This window comes from Alexandromys fortis, unplaced genomic scaffold (genome assembly GCF_014885135.2).
Source record: "Alexandromys fortis isolate MF-2015 unplaced genomic scaffold, M_Fortis_MF-2015_v1.1 scaffold_139, whole genome shotgun sequence".
Lineage (NCBI taxonomy): Eukaryota > Metazoa > Chordata > Mammalia > Rodentia > Cricetidae > Alexandromys > Alexandromys fortis.
In genome coordinates, this window is record NW_026068020.1 from 1,530,639 (window position 1) to 1,551,197 (window position 20,559).

Consider the following 20,559-nt stretch of genomic DNA (forward strand, 5'->3'; position numbering starts at 1 on the left):
TTTCACTTGAGATTCCAAAAGATTCATAAAGAACTTTTCAAGTTCCTCTTTTTACTTTTAAACTTTAAAAAATAATTTCATTTTATGTGCATTGGTGTTTTGTCTGCATGTATGTGTGTGTGAAGGTATCAGATCTTAGAGTTATAGACAGTTAGCCACCATGTGTGTGCTGGGAATTGAAGCCAAGACCTCTGAAAGAGCAGCTTTAACTGCTGAGCCATTTCTTCAGTCCTTAAGGTTCTAATTAAACCTGTGAAGAGTCTCAGTTACTGGGCACTGCTGGGAGCCCTTTGGTACCTAGAAGTTGCCAGATCTCTTCTCTACATTAGTTATTAGAAAGTATTTCCTAACTCCAAACCCTTGAACATTATTTGAAATCATCTTACTATATATTTCCAAAATAAAATGCAGTTTATTTTGCCTTTACGAATTCTAAAAAGATTTATACTTGATTATTCTTCTTTAGAAAATGACTACAGATATGCTAATTTCTCTGAGTATATTAAAGATAATGTCTAGTCTGGATCACAAGAATATTTAGTGCCAACTCAATGTAGCATTTCAATGAAATGCATATGATTTTATATATTGGAATATAAAGAAATACTACTAATTTGATGTATGGACCAAACCAATTACTTTGAGTTTAGGTATATATACACACACAGAGGAATTTAATTCTTGGTAGATATGTGAAGCGAATCTGGAAATAAATAAGACAAAACAACCATTAAAGCCGGGCGGTGGTGGCGCACGCCTTTAATCCCATCACTCGGGAGGCAGAGGCAGGCGAGTTCGAGGCCAGCCTGGTCTAGAAGAGCTAGTTCCAGGACAGGAACCAAAAAGCTACGGAGAAACCCTGTCTCGAAAATCAAAACAACAACAACAACAAAAAACAAAACAAAACAAAATAAAAAAAAGGAAAACTTTGAGTCGGTAGTTAGCATTTTATGTATCCACAGATAGTGGTAGGCGGCTTGCACTTGAGAACTCCCATTACAGAAAGCACTAAGACACAGGGGAGCTCCAGACTGACTACCTTTATTAAACACAAGGATATCAAATAAACAAATGCCTAACAGGTAATTTTCAATCAAGCAACAACAATGAAGAATTGAACAGATTAAACATTTGAAAAAGTACTAAACATTGAAGTTATTATCAGTACAAATGCATCTTTAACCAGTACATTCGTTACTATTAGAAAGCAAACAGGGTTAAGCTTACATTCTATAATGCTAGGAGACAGCAACCCACATTAGCCTTTGAAGACTGTTTCAATTTATACTCAAATACAACAGCACTCAGTAGAACACAGGTCAGAACATGGTGACCTTTCAAATGTCAGTGCTTTGCTCCTGCACACCTGGGAAAACCTATCTGAACGCTCTAGGGTCATCAAAGCTCACTAATGCATCTCATGCAGGTTTTAATCCTGCACACACTGAACTCAGTTTAGCTGCGCCCTATAGTCCAATCAGAGTCCTAAATGCCGGAACTACAGTGTGAGCTCCAGAAAATCCCACTGTTACATTTTTTTTTTACATATGCAATGAATTTTGAAGCAGTATAGCAAACTTTTTTCTGGAAAGTACTTTTTAAATGCACTTATTAATGATGATTTATAAATGGACATGATGTTTTTTTCTGATCCAAAATATGCAGCTTGAAGTCTTGAGTAGTAATTCTAAAATAAAGCTTATCAACTTATAAAACATGCAGATTTTAATGCTATAGATAAATCTGTTGTTGCCAGATTTTAAAGGACTATCAACTAGAATAAAGTGTTAGGTCCAATTATAGAGGCTGTTGATTGTATTACCACAACTTTCCCTAAGTGCTGTAGAATGTTCGCTGATGAAGAGTCCTCATACCTTCCAAGGATTTTCTATAGGATAAAGAATACAAGAGAAAAATCAACAATAAAATGTACTGATTATGCCAAATACCAAGTTTCAGAAAACCTTACCTAACGGTATTCGCTGTTACTATCCTATTCATTTTATAACTCAACTTGTACATTATGTGCACTTGTTTAGTTTTTCAAGACAAGGTCTCATTATGTAGCTCTGGCTGTCCTGGAACTCAGTCTGTAGATCAAGCTAGCTTAGAACTCAGAGAAATCCACCTGCCTCTGCCTCCTGAGTGCTGGGATTCAAGGTGTGAGCCACCATCACCCAGCATATGCATTCATTTAGTCTATTCTCTGGTGAATCCTATCACTAACTGAAATACTGAACTAGTTGCAGAAACAGGCCTCCACTCGAAGTAAAGTTATTGTGGCTGAATGGAGCGTGGTGGAGCCAGGTGTGGTCAGTGTCACTCACTGTAGGGACTTGAGCTACTGACGTGTGCACACCCCGCACCACAAACTTTCTAGTCCATGGTTCCTTTTGTACAAAACTTGAAATTATTTGAAAATATCCTTGCAGAGTTTAACCAAGACCTCCTTTGCCTGGAAGCAGCGCTGTCTAGAAGGGTCTGGCTGGCTAACATGGGTAACTGTAGCCTGAGCCTTAGTGTTTATTTCTCTGCTGTATGGTCTGGCCATGCCATAAGGAACTTGTCTACAATGGCCACCAGGGAGCCTTTCTGGCATGCCATCCCCATGATGGACTATATCCTCAGAAACAAAAAGCTGAAGCAGACTTTCCCTCCTATGGAGTGTTTCTGCCAGATAGGAGCAAAGTAGCCAATACAATGCTTTAAATCAACAGTTAACACAGTGTCCTTGATTTAAAATGTAATATTTTACTACTGTATTGTTGTTTCAATTTAAGATCAATAGTTTGATATAAGAAACTAAAATCTTTAATATTTAAGTATAAAAGCAGATGACTACCTTACCTCTGTATTGCTTCATTTATTTCTAACGTGAAGCGAGTTTCTCAGAAAAGATGAAGTCATTTTGATAATGGCATTGATGGACAAACCATTCAGAAAACCTTTATGATTTATCCTCACTTCCTGAAGAGCCTCTATAATGTGGTCTCTACACAAGAGGAAACAGAGAGCAATTCTACTTCTCCAATAGACATGTAACAGAGGTTCTGACACCACAGTTTCACATGCAAGTATAAAGTTAAGTTCTAACATTGGTTAGTACCTGCTGATATCTGGATGCAGCTCACCCAGTCTCTTCGTGATCTTGGTGAAGCTGCGAAGGTTCAATGTATTTGAAGGTATGACCTGAACAGGTGTCTCAGGTAATAACTGAGCAGATTCAATCTGGTTACAATTTTTCTTGACACCCTAAATAAATGTTGAAAATATGAGCAAAAGAGGCACAAGAGGTGAGAGAACAAAAAAGTATATCAAAGATGGCAACAGGAGCTTCTCTATCTACACACTTGCACCCAGAGTCTGCAGCATGCTCTACACTTGCCCTCTGCCAGCCCCAGTGCCCGCAGCCCCAGCAGACTGGATCAGAGTGTTGTCTTCAGACTAATGAACATGAAGCTCACAGGCTGGGGTCAAGTAGAGTTCTTGCCTATGGAACCGGAACATGGAGTAAACAAATCCAGTCAAACAATCAGAGCCCAGCTGAAAACACTACAGCTAGTTACATGGTGTGGGGTAATGCAACCATGCGCACAGAGAACCCACACGAAGAGAGACATAAGAGGAGCTGACAGCTGCAACAGCAAAGCACTTGTGTGCGCAGAGGGAGGACCATAGTCCCCAAACATCTAGCTCAGCTCCCAAAATATCCTGTTTCCTCCTCTCCTACTGTAGACTAAAACCGTGGAGCCTAAAACCCACCTTAAGTATGAAGTGTCTGGGAAATGAATGGGGTATTTTTTGTTGTTTTGTTTTTCGAGACAGGGTCTGAAGCCCTGGCTGTCCTGGAACTCAACTCTATAGACCAGGCTGGCCTCAAACTCAGAGACCCACCTGCTTCTGTCTCCCAAGTGCTGGGATTAAAGGCCTGCGCCCCTACCCCTAGGGAAAGGGAGCATTTTAAAAGGGACTGCCAATGTCAAAGAGGATAGGTGCTCAAGAAGGCAGCAGAGGGAGGAAACACCAACAGCGAGGTCAGTGGTGACAATGGGTACAACAGTTAAAGTGAGATCTTAGAGAATGACTCAGACTAAAAAAAAGGGATCAAGTAAATAAAGACAACAGCTATAAGCTCCCTAAGTGAAAAGCTTGCCCATCAAGCACAGGGCAAGCAGCAAACAGGACCCTGCTGGGCTTTACAGAAGAGAATGGTCAGAATGGAAAGGTAGTCAGTCACCAACATGTCCAAAGGCATCCGCAGACAACCAGAGTCAGGAAAGGGCTGGGAGGACACGTGTGACAAGTGTCAGGACAAGAGCTCTGGGATGCTGGTGCTGTGTTCTCATTTTAGTGATGGGGATTTGTTCGAGTGCATGTGTCTAGTCATGAACACCAACAAGAGTGAATTTTACTGAACATAAAAAATTATACAATGTCCACTGGATACCAGACATTTTACTGAGTGAAACCGTCACATTCCAGAAAGCGTTTAAAACTGTAATGGGTGAAGAGAAAGGCTATGAAAAGGAAATAACTATGTTTTGTAGTTGTGAGAAGTATGAGGTAAGGTTACTATAAAAATTAACAACACTGAGGGAGAGACTGCTAGAGTGGTGCTGTGTAGGGGTAGAGAGACAAAGGCTGTGGAAGGTGCGGTAAACCCAGGAAGAGAACCTGTTCCTCTGAAGCTAGGTGGGGCCCTCCAGATCTCCCGACAAGAGCAACTGCAGCTGTGCAAATGCAGGTTAGGGTGGAGCCAAGATAAGAGCCATCTTACCCGTCCGCTGTGCCAACACCAAGGCTGCCATTACAGCAGCACACCTAGCAGCACAGCATGCACAACGCGCTACCTGTCACTTAGGAAAACTAACCTGGTCCAAGGGAGGAAACTCACTGTCCTGTTCAGACTCCAGCTGCCTTGGTCTAGCTCTGGGCAGTCTACAAGCAGAAGAGGTGAAGGAGCCTTCTTTGTTGCTATTTTTCTCCAAATGACTCACACTAGTGCTAGTCCTGATTTTGGACAAGAGTGGTGGTGTGTGCTCTCCAGGGATTTTCACAAGCCGCACGTTCACTGACTTCCCGTTGATTTCTATACCATTCATCTCCTTCACAGCCTTCTTTGCATTACTGGTTTTTGCAAAAGCAAGAGATGCATATCTAAAACAGCAGAGCAGAGACCAAGGGCCTTCGTTATGACCAACTCCAGCTCACTCTTGTAAAAACTAAGCCGGCTCTCATAAGAATAGCTACCTCATCTTACAAAGGTTCTTACACTTGCTGGGTAAGTAGATGGTGTTTGCTGTTTCTGGGTTTTGTTTTCTGAGACAGAGTCTCTCCTTATTTAGTCTTGGCTGTCCTGGAGCTTGCTAGGTAGACCAGGTTGGCCTTGAACTCACAGAGATCTGCCTGCCCTGCCTCTCAAGGGTTAGGATTAAAGGTGTTCACTACCAAATAAGAAAGTGTTTATCCAGGATAACTGAATACAGAAAAAAATTAAAGTGGAAATAGAATAATCTGTAATAATTATAAATTATTATGTTAAAATTTAATGTTTAAAATTGCAGTCTAATGATATATATACTTGTACAGATCTGAGGCCTAGGGACAAGTGATTATCTCTGTGTAGGTTTGGAGACTATCGTCCTGGAACTCACTCTGTAGACCACGCTAGCCTTGAACTAACAGAGATCTGCCTGCCTCTGCTTCCTGAGTGCTGGGATTAAAGACATGTGCCACCACCGCTTGGCTCAAGTTAATTTTTATGTACAACAATATAAACTCCAGGTGGCTCAAAGGCTTAAATGTTAAAGGCAAAACTTGAAAATATTTAGCAGAATATATGAAAATGCATTTATAGTCAGTACTGAGAAAAAGCTAGACAATTTTAGTTACGTAATTGAGAAAGCTGGGCCAGAGCCATTCCTGTTAAGCCGACAGCTCTATAAAGTGTTAATGAACATATGTACACCAAATCTTTAGCAAAGTTTTTTCAAATGATGGGACTATGTATACAATTTTAAAATATCCTTATAGTTTTATATTTAACTGCATTTTCCAAATTTACACATAAAATATATATTTTAAGGAAGAAAAAAACCTCAGTAAGATTTTTAAGAATTCAGGATACCAAAAAAAGGACATGAAGTATAATATTTTAAGAGATACAGCACTAGTTTAGCACGAGAAAAATACATTAACATCCTATCAACGTGTCATATAAAGGACACAATTTATTTGACAATTTAAAAAATTAGCACCCACTTTTTCAAATTTAAGTCTCTAACCACAAGCAAAATCCCTCTTAATTGTGCCTTGACCTCTGAAATCAATAGCTGTCATTTTCACGACAGGAACATGAAGTTATCTCCATGAAGTAATTCTCACTTTAACTGAATGCTGTGAATAATCCATAAATGTCCAAGTAGCGACACGTACACACTCACACACATACACACACACACACACACACACACACACACACACACACGCACGCACGCCCTCCCTGAAACCACAGATGGGCAATGCAGCCACCTACCTAAAACTACAAAACAATGCAGAAGTAACTAAGTTCAGAAATAACTGAGTCAAACATTCCCTTCTAAGCCAGCTTTCTGTCTTTACTCCTAGTGCCTTACACAGCCAACCCCTAGCATGACAACGATATTATTTATTATCCTTATCCCCATCTTACAAAGAACCTAAGACTCAGAGAGGTCAAGTAGCCCATTTAAATTCCTTCAAGTTACTGAAGGAGGTGAGGGTTCAAATAGTCCTTTTCTTGAGCACACTTTCGTAACTCTGCTTCTGCTATGACATGGCATAGAGCCACACAAATGTAAAAGATCAGTTAATCCTCCTATCCACCATAGGAGGCTGTGCGACAGTGGACGCCGTAATCTCAGCAGCCGGGATTCTAACACAGGACTGCCCAGCATAAGCCACTCTCAGAAGGAAGAGAGAAGAAGCAGCTAAGAATCCCAGCTGGCTGCCGTGGCTGTGTGCTCAGTCTGGGCCTCCCTTGTGGAGTGGCCACCTGCGTACTCATCTGTTACACAGCAGTACAGTAATGCACACTTGTTGAATTAGTAATGCATACCTGTAATTAGTAGAATCATAAATTGAAATTTCAGAAACTTGGTATTTCTGGAAATGAGACCTTAAGTCATTCTAAAAGAAGAAAAAATAACATTTGTGAAAGACTGAAAAGACACTGCAAAAATCTGTAAATTTGAAAGTGAAGCCCCCTAAAGAAATTCTGGACACACCTCAGATACAGAAGGGCAAAGACCACCAACATGGATCAAAAAGCCTTTACTTCTTCGAAGCAACTCACCATTCTTCATTTCTGATATAGGAAAAAATATATCACAGAAATGTCCACCATGACAGCAATATTTTAAAGAAAAAGGCCAACAATGTTAAATGTTTCATTTTCTTCCAGTTAACTACAAAGCTTATTTAACGACTCTGTGTCTTGTATGTGCATGGGCATGTGTATGCCATAGTGCACGTGTGTGGAGTCAAAGGACAACCTAGAGGAGCCGGTTCTCACTCTACCATATGGGTAATCATCAGTCTTGACGGCAGGTAAATGTACTTACTGCCAAGACTGACAATCTGAGTCCTGTCTTTAGGAATCACATGGTAGGAGGAGACAATGAACTCTTTCAAGTTTTCCTCTGACCTCTATATGCATGCCATGGTACATACATACCCCCCCACATGTCCACAAAATAAATAAATTAAAAATAATAAAGTCAGAAGATATCAGCATTAAACCAAGTATGCTGGTATACACCTGCATTCCCAGCATTGAAAAAGCAGAGGCATGAGGATCACAAGTTGAAAGCTAGCCTGGAATACATATAGTAACCTTTAAAACGAAACAAAACAAAATCCCAAATAGAAAAAGCAAGCACCACAGATTTTATAATAATTATCTAATAATGAAAAAAACCTAAGAATCCAATTTTTCATAACTAGTTAAGAGTAGCTTAGCCTCTTGAAATGGCTGTGAAAACAAAACAATGCTGGCTACAACTATTAATTTTGTCTTATAGAAGAGGAGTTTCGGTTACTCATCTATAAAGAGGTAGCGTTGGGTCCAGGCAGTCTCTCATGGCTACTAAGACCTTGCCTTTCTCATTAGCATACTAATATGCTCATCTATCTGGAGAGAAAATGAAGCCCTTTCTTCACAGTTTAGATGCTAACACTGGAGTCAAGAGCTAGAGCAGCAAACAGCAGTGCCCAAGACTCAGAAGCACCTCCTACCCATCTCTCCTGTCACCAGGGCAGGAAAACTGCCCAGTCCTGTGGGCTGAGCACTGGGTCTCAAGAAACGAGAATTTAGTAAGTATTCACTCTTTAAAAGTCACCTCCAACTGACCAATTTTCTCACTTTTTAAAAATAAGCAAGAGGCACAAAGAAGAACAAAATACTTTTATAGCTTATTCCCCCAAAACCATACAGAAGTAACCACCATTTTTAGATAAGTTATGATCTTCCTGCAGTTCTGAAGAACCAACCTAATGGACTCTTTGGGTTCCACCCATCGTGTTCGATTCCATTTTCCTGAGCTCCTGAGAAGTCAGCTCCAGTCAGCCTCTCCGTTGCATCAAACCAGTCTTCACTGACTTCACGAATGCTTTTGTATTCTAAGGCATTGAGCACAGGGAACCATGAGCTTACATATCTGCCTCTCAGGAACACAGCTGTAAACAGCTCTGTCAAGGCAAGGGTGGTTTTTACTGGTGACCTAGAGATGAGCATCAGGGAATAAAGAGGCAGGCAGTCTCTAATCCAGCCTGTCAGCAGGTACCAAACACACGGCTCTTCAGCCTGAGGCTTCAGCTCCCCAGTTTCCTTCACTCAACACTGACGCCCAGTCAATCAAAAGATTTCTTCCCTCACTTTCATCAGTTACTATTGATGAAGTTATTTTTCACTTAATAAACTCAGTAAACACACTGCAGCTCTTCAGCTCATTAAAATAATCATCTGGAATTATAAACTTTGAAAGGAAAATTAGTAAAGACTGGGGACATTTTAAACATTACTTGTTTTTTGGTGTTTGGAGGCAGAGTCTTACGATGTCTGTCTGTCCTGGAATACACTATATACAGCAGGTTGGCCTTGAGCTCACAGAGTGCCTGCTACTGCCTCCCGAGTGCTGGATTAAAGGTGTGTGCCACCATGCCCAACATTACTTGTTTTTTGGAAGCTACACAAACAACACATTTTCATCCTTACCTTTATCATCGAGCTTCAGCTGAGTAAAGTCTATGTTTATATCACCATTTTTAAAACCATCATTCACGGGTGATTCATCTTGTTTAGGATGATTATTGTCAGCTACAAAGGACATCTGAGGATTAATAAAACAGAAAGATAAGGACTAGTGGTTACTGTATTCTACCTGGTGACAGGCATCATTACATGCATTATTTTGCCCTCCAAATAATGAAGGCTATAGCAGAAAAACATTATCATCTGACTTTGCAGTAAAAATATGCCATATAGGTTGTTGGTTCACATCAGTAAGATTTGAGGTTCTATTGCTGTGTACAGTGATGATACAAGTATTTATGATTTTAAGACAGTAACATTTCAATGTATAAGCTTTCATTTATGGGAAATAAAAACCCTATATGTAGACCTGAGTTGTTCTCTACATTTAAATTTTCTTGAAAAGAAAGCCACTTGTAGGCTAGGGTAGATTGAAGGGCAGTGTTTACCCAGCATATGTGACGGTTTGTGTTTGATCTTTAATAGCTGAAAATGCAAACAAAAACCCAACCAAACAAAAATGCAGAGTAATCTAAAGAAGCTACAAAGGAACATCAAAGGGTAACTACGCTAGCCTATGAAGACAACACCTACCAGCAGGTAGTCTTTTACAACCAACTAATTTAACCTTACAGGCATCATGTAACTTCAGGACCAGTGAGATGCTCATGGGGCAAAGATGCTTGCCACTAAGACTAACAACCCGAGTTTGATCTTTAGGACCCACGAGATGTGATGAGAGAACTGACCCCTAGAAGCTGTCCTGACCTCCACATGCCCCCCCACACTAAATACAAAATAAAAAAGTAACATTATATTGTTCTATAGTCAAAACTAAGACCACAAAACTATATTATATTGCACTTAAACTTTCCTATTGCTTAAAAGATTTTTTTTTTTGCAGTATTAAAAATGGGAGCTGGAGAGATGGCTCAGTGGTTAAGACCACTGCCTGTTCTTCCAAAGCTCCTGAGTTCAATTCCCAGCAACCACATGGTGGCTCACAACCCTCTGTAATGGGATCTGGTGCCCTCTAGAGGATGAGACCTGGTCAGTAGTTCTCATCCACTTAGACCATGAAACCCAATATGGACAAGTTCAACAGAACTGCCATATACAGGCTGCCCATGCATGCTTCAGCATTGCCAGGGCCGAAATTTCATTCATTCATTTCATTCACTAAGGATGGGGCTTTACACATGCTAGCCAGTGTTCCACAACAGCTGTGTCCCCTGCAACACTCCTTGTAGCCTAAGTGTTTCCCCCGAATCAACAGGCTGTTCTAGAGCAACACTGCCACTGGGAAAACAGCATGGACTGGTAAATGGACAGATTAAACAGTATGTAACAAATCTGAGCATACAAAATTTAGCTTTGGAACTATTATTTCTTCATTTGAAAGACGCGTTTCCCAGTGGAATGGTCTCCCAGTATCATTTGTTTGCACAATTTCTTAGCAGAAAGCAAGTACTTTACTTCTCATTCTGCACGTCAGTCAGGAAGCAGAGCCGCCTTTGTACTTGCTAAGGAGTTGGGTTCTGAGCCACTCTGCAATCTTCAGGGTTCTCATTTACCCTTTTCTTCATTTTTCAGACAGTATCTCACTACAGGGCATGGCCGCACTGGCATCAAACTTGTGATCTTCTCGCCACTGACTCCTGAGTGCTGAGATTGTGGACATGTGCCACCATGGCTGGCCTGCAATGTGCTCCTATCTGACAGTTAACCACCTTTCTTGGTTGTTATCCTCAGGGGAATAGGACAAGTTGAGGAAAGATCAAAACATATCTCATAAAGGAAGAATTAACACTTACCTTGTCCAAAATAAAAGCATTCCTATACCTCACAAAATGAGAGCTAAACAGCAGTGTGGCCCTCTGGCTCATGGTGACACTGGTAATGAATGCATCATGGCTTGCCTATTCCTTTCCCCTACAGCCTCTAGATTTCTGATGACTTACATGTTCCCTTCTTCATCATACTGATGACAACTGCCTGACATGACTGGGCCTAACATCACCCACTCCTTCTGCTCAATCAGTTTCTCACATGGGGATCCAGGAAGTTAGTCAGTGGAGTGGGGAGGAGGGAGGGAACGCTTCTGAGAGTCACTGTTTACTCAGAGGCTATCCACTAAAGGCTTAAATGGATGAGATGGTGGAGCAGAGCTTAGCTGGCACAGTGCTTGCTGTGCAAACATGTACCCAAATTTGATCATGCTTTTACTCATGTAAAAAGCTAGGCATGATGGCCCAGCCGCAGTCCCACACTGAGGAGATACTAAAACCACGTAAAAGCCAGGCAGAGCAGAATATGTCTGTCACCCCACATTTCATACTGGAAGACAGAGATGGCGACCAGACAATGGCCTGGAAAGTTTGCAGTCAGCTAGCCTGGCATAATACAGTGCTGAGTCCAGCCCAGTCTACCTAATGAGTTCCAGTCCACCAGGGCTACATTTTGAGATCTGTATCAAAATTCAAAAGTAAACAAAACACAATTAAATGTCATGGCGAGGTGTGGTTGTCATAATTAATCTCGAACATTAATTACTACTGGAACATGCCTACTGTGACACGTGTCCTCTTACCCTACCTCCACAAAAGCACATGCGAGTGGCTCCTGAGGCTGAACACACACGCATACACATCTGCACACACAATAGTGTGCACTTGCACTCCAATTCTTACCTGGGACAATGTTGTTTCTAGGCTTGGAGAAGTATCAACATCAGGTACACTTTGATTATCCAGCTCAGAATTTGCTCCTGAAAGGCTGAATAGATAAACATTCCTTAAATGTTCTCAAAAGGAAACAGAATTTAGATATAAGGCTTAAGTAGTTTTTAAAGCTGGTTAAGTTCTATGTTAGATAAAATTATAATTACCCACATGCCTCTTCTTCTATTAGCTAGAAACAAGGGGAGAAAACCAGATTTAGTACGTTTTCTGTCAGAACAAAGTTAACATTTTATTCTAGAACACATACATACCCTGGAAGCAAAATCGGAGAAAGCAGATAAAAGTTTGGATTCCACTGACAGTGGGGGCAGCTCCTCCAGCGGTAGGCCCTTGTGGACTTTTTCTTTCAAGATCATGTACCTAACTTTCAAGTCTCCCAGAACAGACAGCAGTGTTGATCCTAATTCCTTCTTGGCAGAATTACTTGGTAAATTCCTAGTCAAAGTTCACAGAATGACATTATTTAGACTCACGTCATTCACCTAACACTAACACGGTACCACATACTTAGTTCTAGCTCTACTAGATCTATGATTTCCCCTGTTAAACGAACCACAGTAGATACATTTTCTAGGGTCAGTATTAGCAACCCTTAAAAGGTAAGCCAGAAAAAATGTGACAGAATACCATGAAGAAACCCCAACTGACTTTACCCTTACTTGACTTTATAAACAAACAGCAAACCCATTTATTTTACTGGATTAATTACGACAACCATACCTCACCATGACATTCAATTGTGTTTTGTTTACTTTTGATTTTTGATACAAATCTCAAAAGGTAGCCCTGGCTAGACTGGAACTCACTAGGTAGACTAGGCTGGCCTAGTTGAGTCATGCTCCTGCCTCTGCCTCCCAAGTGCTAAGATCATAACCACACCCAGGAAAAGAAGCTCTTCTGAAGTTTATTATTTATATTGTTGAGCCTAGTCTTTGGTGGCTGAGCAATCTCTCCAGCCCTAAATTTATTACTCTTAAGGTAACTGATAAAATTAAAGCCTATGTTTTGTCTTTCAATGTAGTAGGAGCTGCGGGTTGCATTCCTGTCGCCCCAGCTCCTGGTCGCCTGGCTAGCTTATGCCCCGAAATAACAACACACAAATTATATTCATTTAAACACTGCTTGGCCCATTATATCTAGCCTCTTCTCGGCTAACTCTTGCACCTGGACTAGCCCATTTTTAATAATGTGTGTAGCACCCTAAGGTGCGCTTACTAGGAAGATTTTAGCCTACGTCCATCCTGGGTTGGAGCTTTATCGTGTCTACCCCGGAGAGGGGAGCATGGCGTATGAGCTCACTTCCTCTTCCTCCCAGCATTACGTTTTGTTTACTCCACTCACCTATGTTTTAACCTATCAGGGCAAGTAGTTTATTTAATTAACCAATGACCTTTCTCCATCATTTCAAGAATTGAAAACAGATTTCTAGTATAAAGTCAGAGTGATAAATCTTAAGAACATAGATTTAAACTAGACGAGCACCTATTGAGGCCTGCTCTACTCTCCATTACAAGCCTGTAGACGTGACTGCAGTGGCGACGGCACATCTGATAGCAGACATCCAGCAGGTGCATCTCTGCCTTCACGGCCCTCTCGACAGTTTTCTCACAGCACTTTGATGGCAAATTCATCTCTTCACAAAGCTGAAATGCCCTTTAAAATAAGAGTACTGGGTAAGATTCTGAACATATTCTACAGTAGTGACTCTTTCTAGAAACAGATTTTAATCTTTTTAAAAAACTTTTCAAGACAGGGTTTCTGTGTGTAGCCCTGGCCATCCTGGGACCTCACTCTGTAAACCAGGCTGGCCTCAAACTCAAGAGACTTGCTTGCCTATGCCTCCCCAGTGCTGGGATTAAAGGTGTGACCACCACACCCAGCCAGATTTTATATTTTTTATGTTTCCCCATGGTTTAATTCAATTCCTCCTAAAAATGGGAAGCTATAGGGACATGACTGTTTTGAAAGTTTCATTTTTAAATTTAGTTTTCTAGCTTTGGGATACCAGACTAAATTCATTAGAAAAATGGAAAAAAATGGTACATGACTTCAGAGTATGGTAATGAGTTTCTTCCACTCCCACTTTATGGCTCCAAATTGTCTTTCGGGTTATTAATAAAAGCAAAGTAAAACCAATGATGAATAAGCTTAGGTTTAACAATACTTCATGGAGTGTATCTATGTATCTCTTCAAATATGTGGCACTTCCTCTAAGATGCTAGTTGGGTCAATTTATGTGTGATTCAAAAGAAAGGAAGAGGAACTGAATTCATATGGATGTGGCGGCCCGAGTGAGGGAAGAAGATGCCTGTCTGTCTGAAGAAATGCTGGGCTCTTCCTGAGAATTCCCAACATCCTGTGTTGCTACAGTGTAGCTGTGTATATAGCAGAAGTAGCCCAGTTGTCAAATTTCTTAAAGCCCCTTTTAATTCTTGATGGTTAAATATGCTATGCAGAAAATAAACAAAATTTTGAGTTTCCCCATATACTTGTGTAAGCTTATACAGCCGGCCTACCTCTCAAGGTGTTTCTTTCTGTCTGTGGCATCAAATATTTTTCTTAATTCCAAGGAATTCTGAAAACAATATAAAATAAAATCATAAATATATGTCAAAAATGAATGTTCATGTGGAGTTCTAAATGGCAAAATATAAAACCAAAGTTTGAAACAATTTTGCGACAACATCTGCCACCAGAAGACAGAACTGTGACACACTGCCACCCTTGCCCTTGAGCTGGCGTTGGCACTAAGATTCCAAATGAATGCAACCCATTTGCATACCTTCTCAAATTCGTAGATTAAGGTTTTAGTATTACTGGTTTTACCTCATTCAGGGAATTCCCACTAGGCTTGAGAGAGTCCATTGAGAGTGACCTTCATGGCCCTTTTGGTACAGTCGTCTGTGCATCCCTGCAATCCTGTCTGCACGACCAGTCGGTATTACAGGCTACACTTTGTTTCTCACACTGCCACTCATCAGGCTGCTGTCTTCTCAGCACTGGCATCTCTGTGCTGCTTGATGTAGACAGTACAGATCTTGCACTTGCCCCTCTGCTGGCATCCAGTGTCGGCTGAACTGGAAGCGAACAGCTGGCTGCATCTGGCACTGACTTAAGACAATCTTCCTTCACATCATGAGAGCACGTTTTATCTGCAGCACCACTTTTTACAGGGCGTAGGCAGCTGTCCTCTACTTCTGCCTGAGTATCTGTGACTGCCACCTTTGGAAGCTCAAAAGAAAAAAAGCCTGGACCAGGGAGGCTTTTGTATTGCAAAGAGCCACAGAGAGAAATGACTGAGTCATCAAAAATGGAAGCCCCAGTAGTCTGGTGAAGATTATCAGCCTTCAGTTGTGTCCCAAGGGTTTGATCTGGAGGAAAGGAGATAGGGCTCTCAGAGCACTGTAGCGTTTTGTTCTGGAAATTTCTATTTCCACAAAAATCTTTACTTTCAGCTGTCTGGGATTTCATTTCTTTAGCATACATTTTAGTTTGGGGTACTTTCTGAGGGTTTAAGGGAGAGCTGCTTCTCTGAAAAATATCATCAAACGCTTTATGGTTTAGTAAACCAATCTCTTGTTCCTTACACTTTTCAAATTTTGGCTGAAGATATTCTTTTGACGTATCAGAACTCGGAGATTTAGAGGAAAGAGGCAAACATTCTTGTGCAGAAACATCGAGTGACTCCAAAGAGGGGCTAGGAACACTCTCCAATTTAGCATAATTAGCTTCTAAATTGCCAACACATTTAATGCCAGAGCCTGATGTTTTCAACTCACTAACGTCTAGATTCGATTTGCCCACTGTTTTAGCTGGGTCAAAAGGTAAGTGTGTACTTATGCACTCCTGCTCTGCGCTGTGGTACTCCTGCTGGGAGTCATCGTCCACGTCACTCCTCTGCAGGTCTCCACAGTCTGCAGCCGGAGTCTCATGGCTCCTTTCCAATCTAACACTAGATTCATCTTGAGCTCCAAAAATGTCAAAAAATGTCTCCACTTTTTTGTGTACTTCAGGACGTAATTCTGAATATAAACGTGGAAGATTTTCATTCTTGAGTTTTGATTCTGAACAATGTATAGAGTATGTTTCATTCAAAAAAGCATAGTCAACACTGTCTTCAAATCCACTTGACTGAGAGAAATTATTCTCTACATTAGTATCTTGATTTGCTGAAAACGATGGTTCTGATAAATATATCTTGTCAATACTGCTGATTTCTTTGTCACTATCTCTGTGTTCTGCTGCCAAGGAATCCCATTCACCATCAGGAAAAGCTGATTTGACTTCGTTGCAACCATTGGAAAATAACACATTTTCTTTCTTAGGTTTATCTGTTCAAAAAAGTGAAAGAATATGTTAATAACAACATTACAGAAACAAAACATTGGCAAAGACTAGACATATCTGGTCCTAGCTCCTCCAAATGCCAGGCTACTTTTACATCAAATGACAAATACAAACACCCCTTATAGTAACTAAAATAAATTGAAACTCATCTTCCAAACAACCACTCTGAAGTCCTAGCCCCACTGCGCTGGTTATTAAAGAAGGTCTCTGGAGAGCATGAGTGCAGGACCCTCACCATTGGGTTAGTCCTCCCTAAAACACAGCGTCAAGTCACCAATCATCTGAAGATAAAACAGGAACCATTTACCAGCTAGGAAGAGATACCTCAGGAGAATCTGACCATCCTGGCATCTCAATCTCACATTTCCAGCCCCAGAACTATAAGAAAATAATCTGCAGTTGTTAATCAACCGTGTTTGTTACAGCTATTCAAGGTGATGCAAGTGCCAAGATGCTTTCTGAATTCTTTCAATGGTGAGAAGTCTTTCCTATATAGGGCAGTCATTTAACTTGTGAATAGGTATAATAAATGTTAAAAAAAATCATATGTAATAAATTTGGGGGTACCTACTGGGGTCAGTTATAGGTAGTGTGTACATGAAGACAAGAGGACACTGGTGTTGCCCTCACAACTTATGGATTTCCTAAGGGTTATAGATAAACACGCAAAAAAACCTACCACAGTTAAAAGTTTTGACCATTGTGCTAACGGAACAGGAGAATCTGAAGAGAAAGGAAGGACAGATTTGGGGAAAACTACATTTGACAAGTGTTTACAAACAAAATGGAAAACTTTGTCTTAGATAAGTCCAACAAGTGCAGCTGGCTGTGTGAATGAACTGGCCCTTGCAGGAACAAGGCCAGCCTGCAAGGAGGAGAAGAGATGTCTGAGAGGAGTAAGGTGCTAAGGATGGCTGGCTCTTATCCCGAGGGATGGGAAAGTCACTGCAAGTCTCGGAAAAGGACAGTCATGACTGAGCCTTGGAAAGTGCCTGTCAAGAAGCTTGGAAAGCAGGTAGATAAGAATGCTGAAGGAAGACTAGAGAGGGTACTGAATAACACACATAATGTGCACAGATGTGAAACAAAAGGCTTATGAAGCAGTAATTACTCTTGGGCCAATGCATCCTGGGATTTTCTATTTCATTTCAGTAAAAAAAAAAAAATTAGCTTACTTTATTTCATGACCCACTGACTGGCCATTACCTGCTCAAGCACCACTCTAAGATTCACTGGATACTACATCTGAATGGGAATATTTAGCACTAAAGAGAAAGACTGCCATGAAGAGCAGGCAAAGAAGAGGGAAGGGAAAAGTAGCCCAGGTGAGGGATCGGAGGTTACTGATAAAAGATGCAGATTAAATGCTCAGCAAGCTGCAGTAAACATAGACTCACACAGGAGTTATTTTCATATATCTGGGACACTGATCTTTTGATTTTTATGCCTATAAGTAAGTTAATATATTGCTTATTTTAAACTTTTTATTCTGTATTATATCAAAATTTAAACAGATGGGTCTTACATGGACTTACAAGGTCACCTTTTCTACTACATAATTTGTCATGATACATAGTTTGTCCACAGCTACCATAAACCCAGGAGGAAAATGGCAAAATTCAAAGTGTGCTGAACTGTAGCTTGCTGGGAGAGGCTTTAAAACAGCAACCCTGAAGGGAAACCTTTGTTTATAGTTAGCACCTTCTCCTTACCTTTTTGGAGGTTTCCTCCATTTTTATGGTAGTTTTTATCAGAATCTGTTTCTACCACTGAGGTGGCCTGCATAGTTCAAAGATGTACATTCTAGAAAAGGTATAACATTGAACTATTAGTATTCCTGGCACAAAGTTAAAAAAAACTTAGAAATAAACAAAGCAGCAGTTATAGTCAAAGATTCTACTATCAGAGTCAATGAACATTAAACAGGTAGGACTCCCGAGTAACCTTTTTTCTGGGACAGGGCCTCCATGTGTCCCAGACTGGCCTCAGATTCACTATGTAGCCAACGATGACATTGAATTGCTGACCCACCTGACTCCAAACTCTCAAGTATTGAAATTATAAGTATATGCTACCATATCAGACTTATGGAGAATTGTGGATTAAAGCCAGGGCTTTGTGTAAACACTATCAACTAAGCAACATCTCCAGCTTTTTTGAATAACTGTTTTAAAAGTCTGAATTTACACACACACACACACACACACATACACACACACACACACACACACCTCTATGGAGGGACTGAGCAGGATTGGGGTGCATGATATGAAATTACCAAAGAATCAATAAAGAATTATGTTAAAAACAAAGAAACAAACAACAACAAAAGCCTCAAGCAAGACACAAGATATTCTTTTAAATTTCTATAGTACATGAAACATAAGGCCAGGAATCTTAGTCACTGTTCTATGGCTGTGAAGAGACACCATGGCCAAGGCAACCTTTATAAAAGAAAGCATTCAATTGGGAGCTTGCTTACAGTTTCAGAGGCTTAGACCATTATCATCATGGCAGGGAGCAGTACAGGCTCACAGATAGGTACGGTGCTGGAGAAGCAGCTGAGAGTTCTACATCCTGATTCACAGGCAGCGGGAAGAGAGTGAGTCTGGACCTGGCATGAGCTTGTGAAACTTCAAATCACACTCAGAATGGCACACTTCCTCAAAGAAGACCATACCTCCTAATCCTACCAAAGAGTTTTGTTCCCTAGGGATTAAGTATGGGATAACAAGGGCTATTCTTATTCAACCACCATAGCCAGGTCTTTAAGATGTTACAATAAAAATCTCAAAGACTAATTTGAGCCTGTTGTCAAATCTAGATACTGTTTTCCAAATAAACTGTATGGTTACAAAAAACCAACAAGGAGTTCAGAAGATACCACGCTTGCTAAAAGGCTAAGGATCCAATTCAGATCCCCAGCACCCACCAGCATTCTCAGGCATTTTATACAAAGCTTCTTCTTACAGTTTCTAGCAAGTAACAAAACCAATTTCCAGGATCCCCTTCTTTCTAAATTAAAAACAACAGCAAAACCTTTTTTAGTCTTGTTTGCTATGTTTTCCCTGCCGACTCACACCTAGAATTCCACTCTATGTGGCAGGGTCCGAGCATCAGGAGTCCGAAGGCATCCTCAGTCATACCGTGACATCCAGGCCAGCCTCTCGGGCTAAGAAACTTTTAACACCATTGAACCTGTTATTTGTTGCTTGGAAAGGATGCACTGAAGCACTTATTAAATGTCTGGAATCAGATCCGTAAGCCAGGGTATGGGAAACTGCCCATAAAACATTAAGAAATAAAAGACTTGCTCATTTATGCACCAACCATCTTTGTCTGCAAGCTGGTCCCCTTATCTGAAAAACAAAGAAACTGCAGGGAGGTGGTGGTGCACATCTTTAATCCCAACACTCGGGAGGCAGAGGCAGGAGGATCTTGGTGAGTTCGGAGCAAGCCTGGTCTACGGAGCAAGTTCCGGGGCAACCATGACTACACTGAGAAATACTGTCTGGAAAAAAAAAAAAAAGAAATCGTTGCAAAAAAATGAGCGCAAGAGCAAACAACTATGGAGGTGGGGTCACCAATGCAACACGGGCCTTATTGCTAGACTGCTTCGGAGGGAACCGGATCCCAGCCCCGCCTGCCCCGGGGGTCTGGATTCTATGTCGGGCTCACCATGAGTGTCGCCAGCGTCCTGTCCCGCTCTGGCACCTCTCCGCCAGGTCGTCCTTACTGCCTGCTCCGCTTCCCAACAGTAGGGTCCCGGGCTTGTGGGGTAACGGCTGCCAGCGGCCCACCCACCGCTCGAGGAGCACTCCTATTGGCCTGTGTGAACAGGCCCGCGCCATGATTGGCTTGGTGGAGCTCAAATAGCGCGGGAAGGAACCGCAGGCTTGGATTGGGTGGCCAGGTGCACAATATCTTCTCGCGAGACTTGGTGAGCTTCTCGGTTTCTGTAGCTGTATTTATCCTGGACGTGGAGCCCTGTGGCTTTCACTGCTTCCAGTGTGGGGCTAGAGTGGGCACTTGCTTCTGGGACAAAACTTAGGGGTACACCACAAAATTCACAAAATAGGACACTATATCAGTTAAAAAAAAGTAACAGAGCTCGGCGGTGCTGCCGCACACCTTTAATCCCAGCGTTCGGGAGGCAGAGACAAGCGGATCTTTGTGAGTTCG

General features: G+C 41.3%; 1 protein-coding gene across 1 annotated transcript; it reads right to left on the reverse strand.

Moving 5' to 3' along the window:
- Positions 1-1,185: 1,185 nt before the first annotated feature.
- Rbm44 (RNA binding motif protein 44) lies at positions 1,186-20,140 on the reverse strand. Its single transcript, XM_050163063.1, is given in 16 exon segments — positions 1,186-1,888; positions 2,848-2,992; positions 3,107-3,252; positions 4,872-5,157; positions 7,097-7,167; positions 7,266-7,345; positions 8,530-8,658; positions 9,254-9,368; positions 11,980-12,064; positions 12,177-12,199; positions 12,282-12,465; positions 13,513-13,683; positions 14,547-14,605; positions 14,857-16,361; positions 18,090-18,180; positions 20,056-20,140. Coding segments are annotated over 14 exon segments (3,060 nt in total). The 5' UTR covers positions 18,163-18,180; positions 20,056-20,140; the 3' UTR covers positions 1,186-1,888; positions 2,848-2,859.
- Between the last annotated feature and the right edge of the window lie 419 nt (positions 20,141-20,559).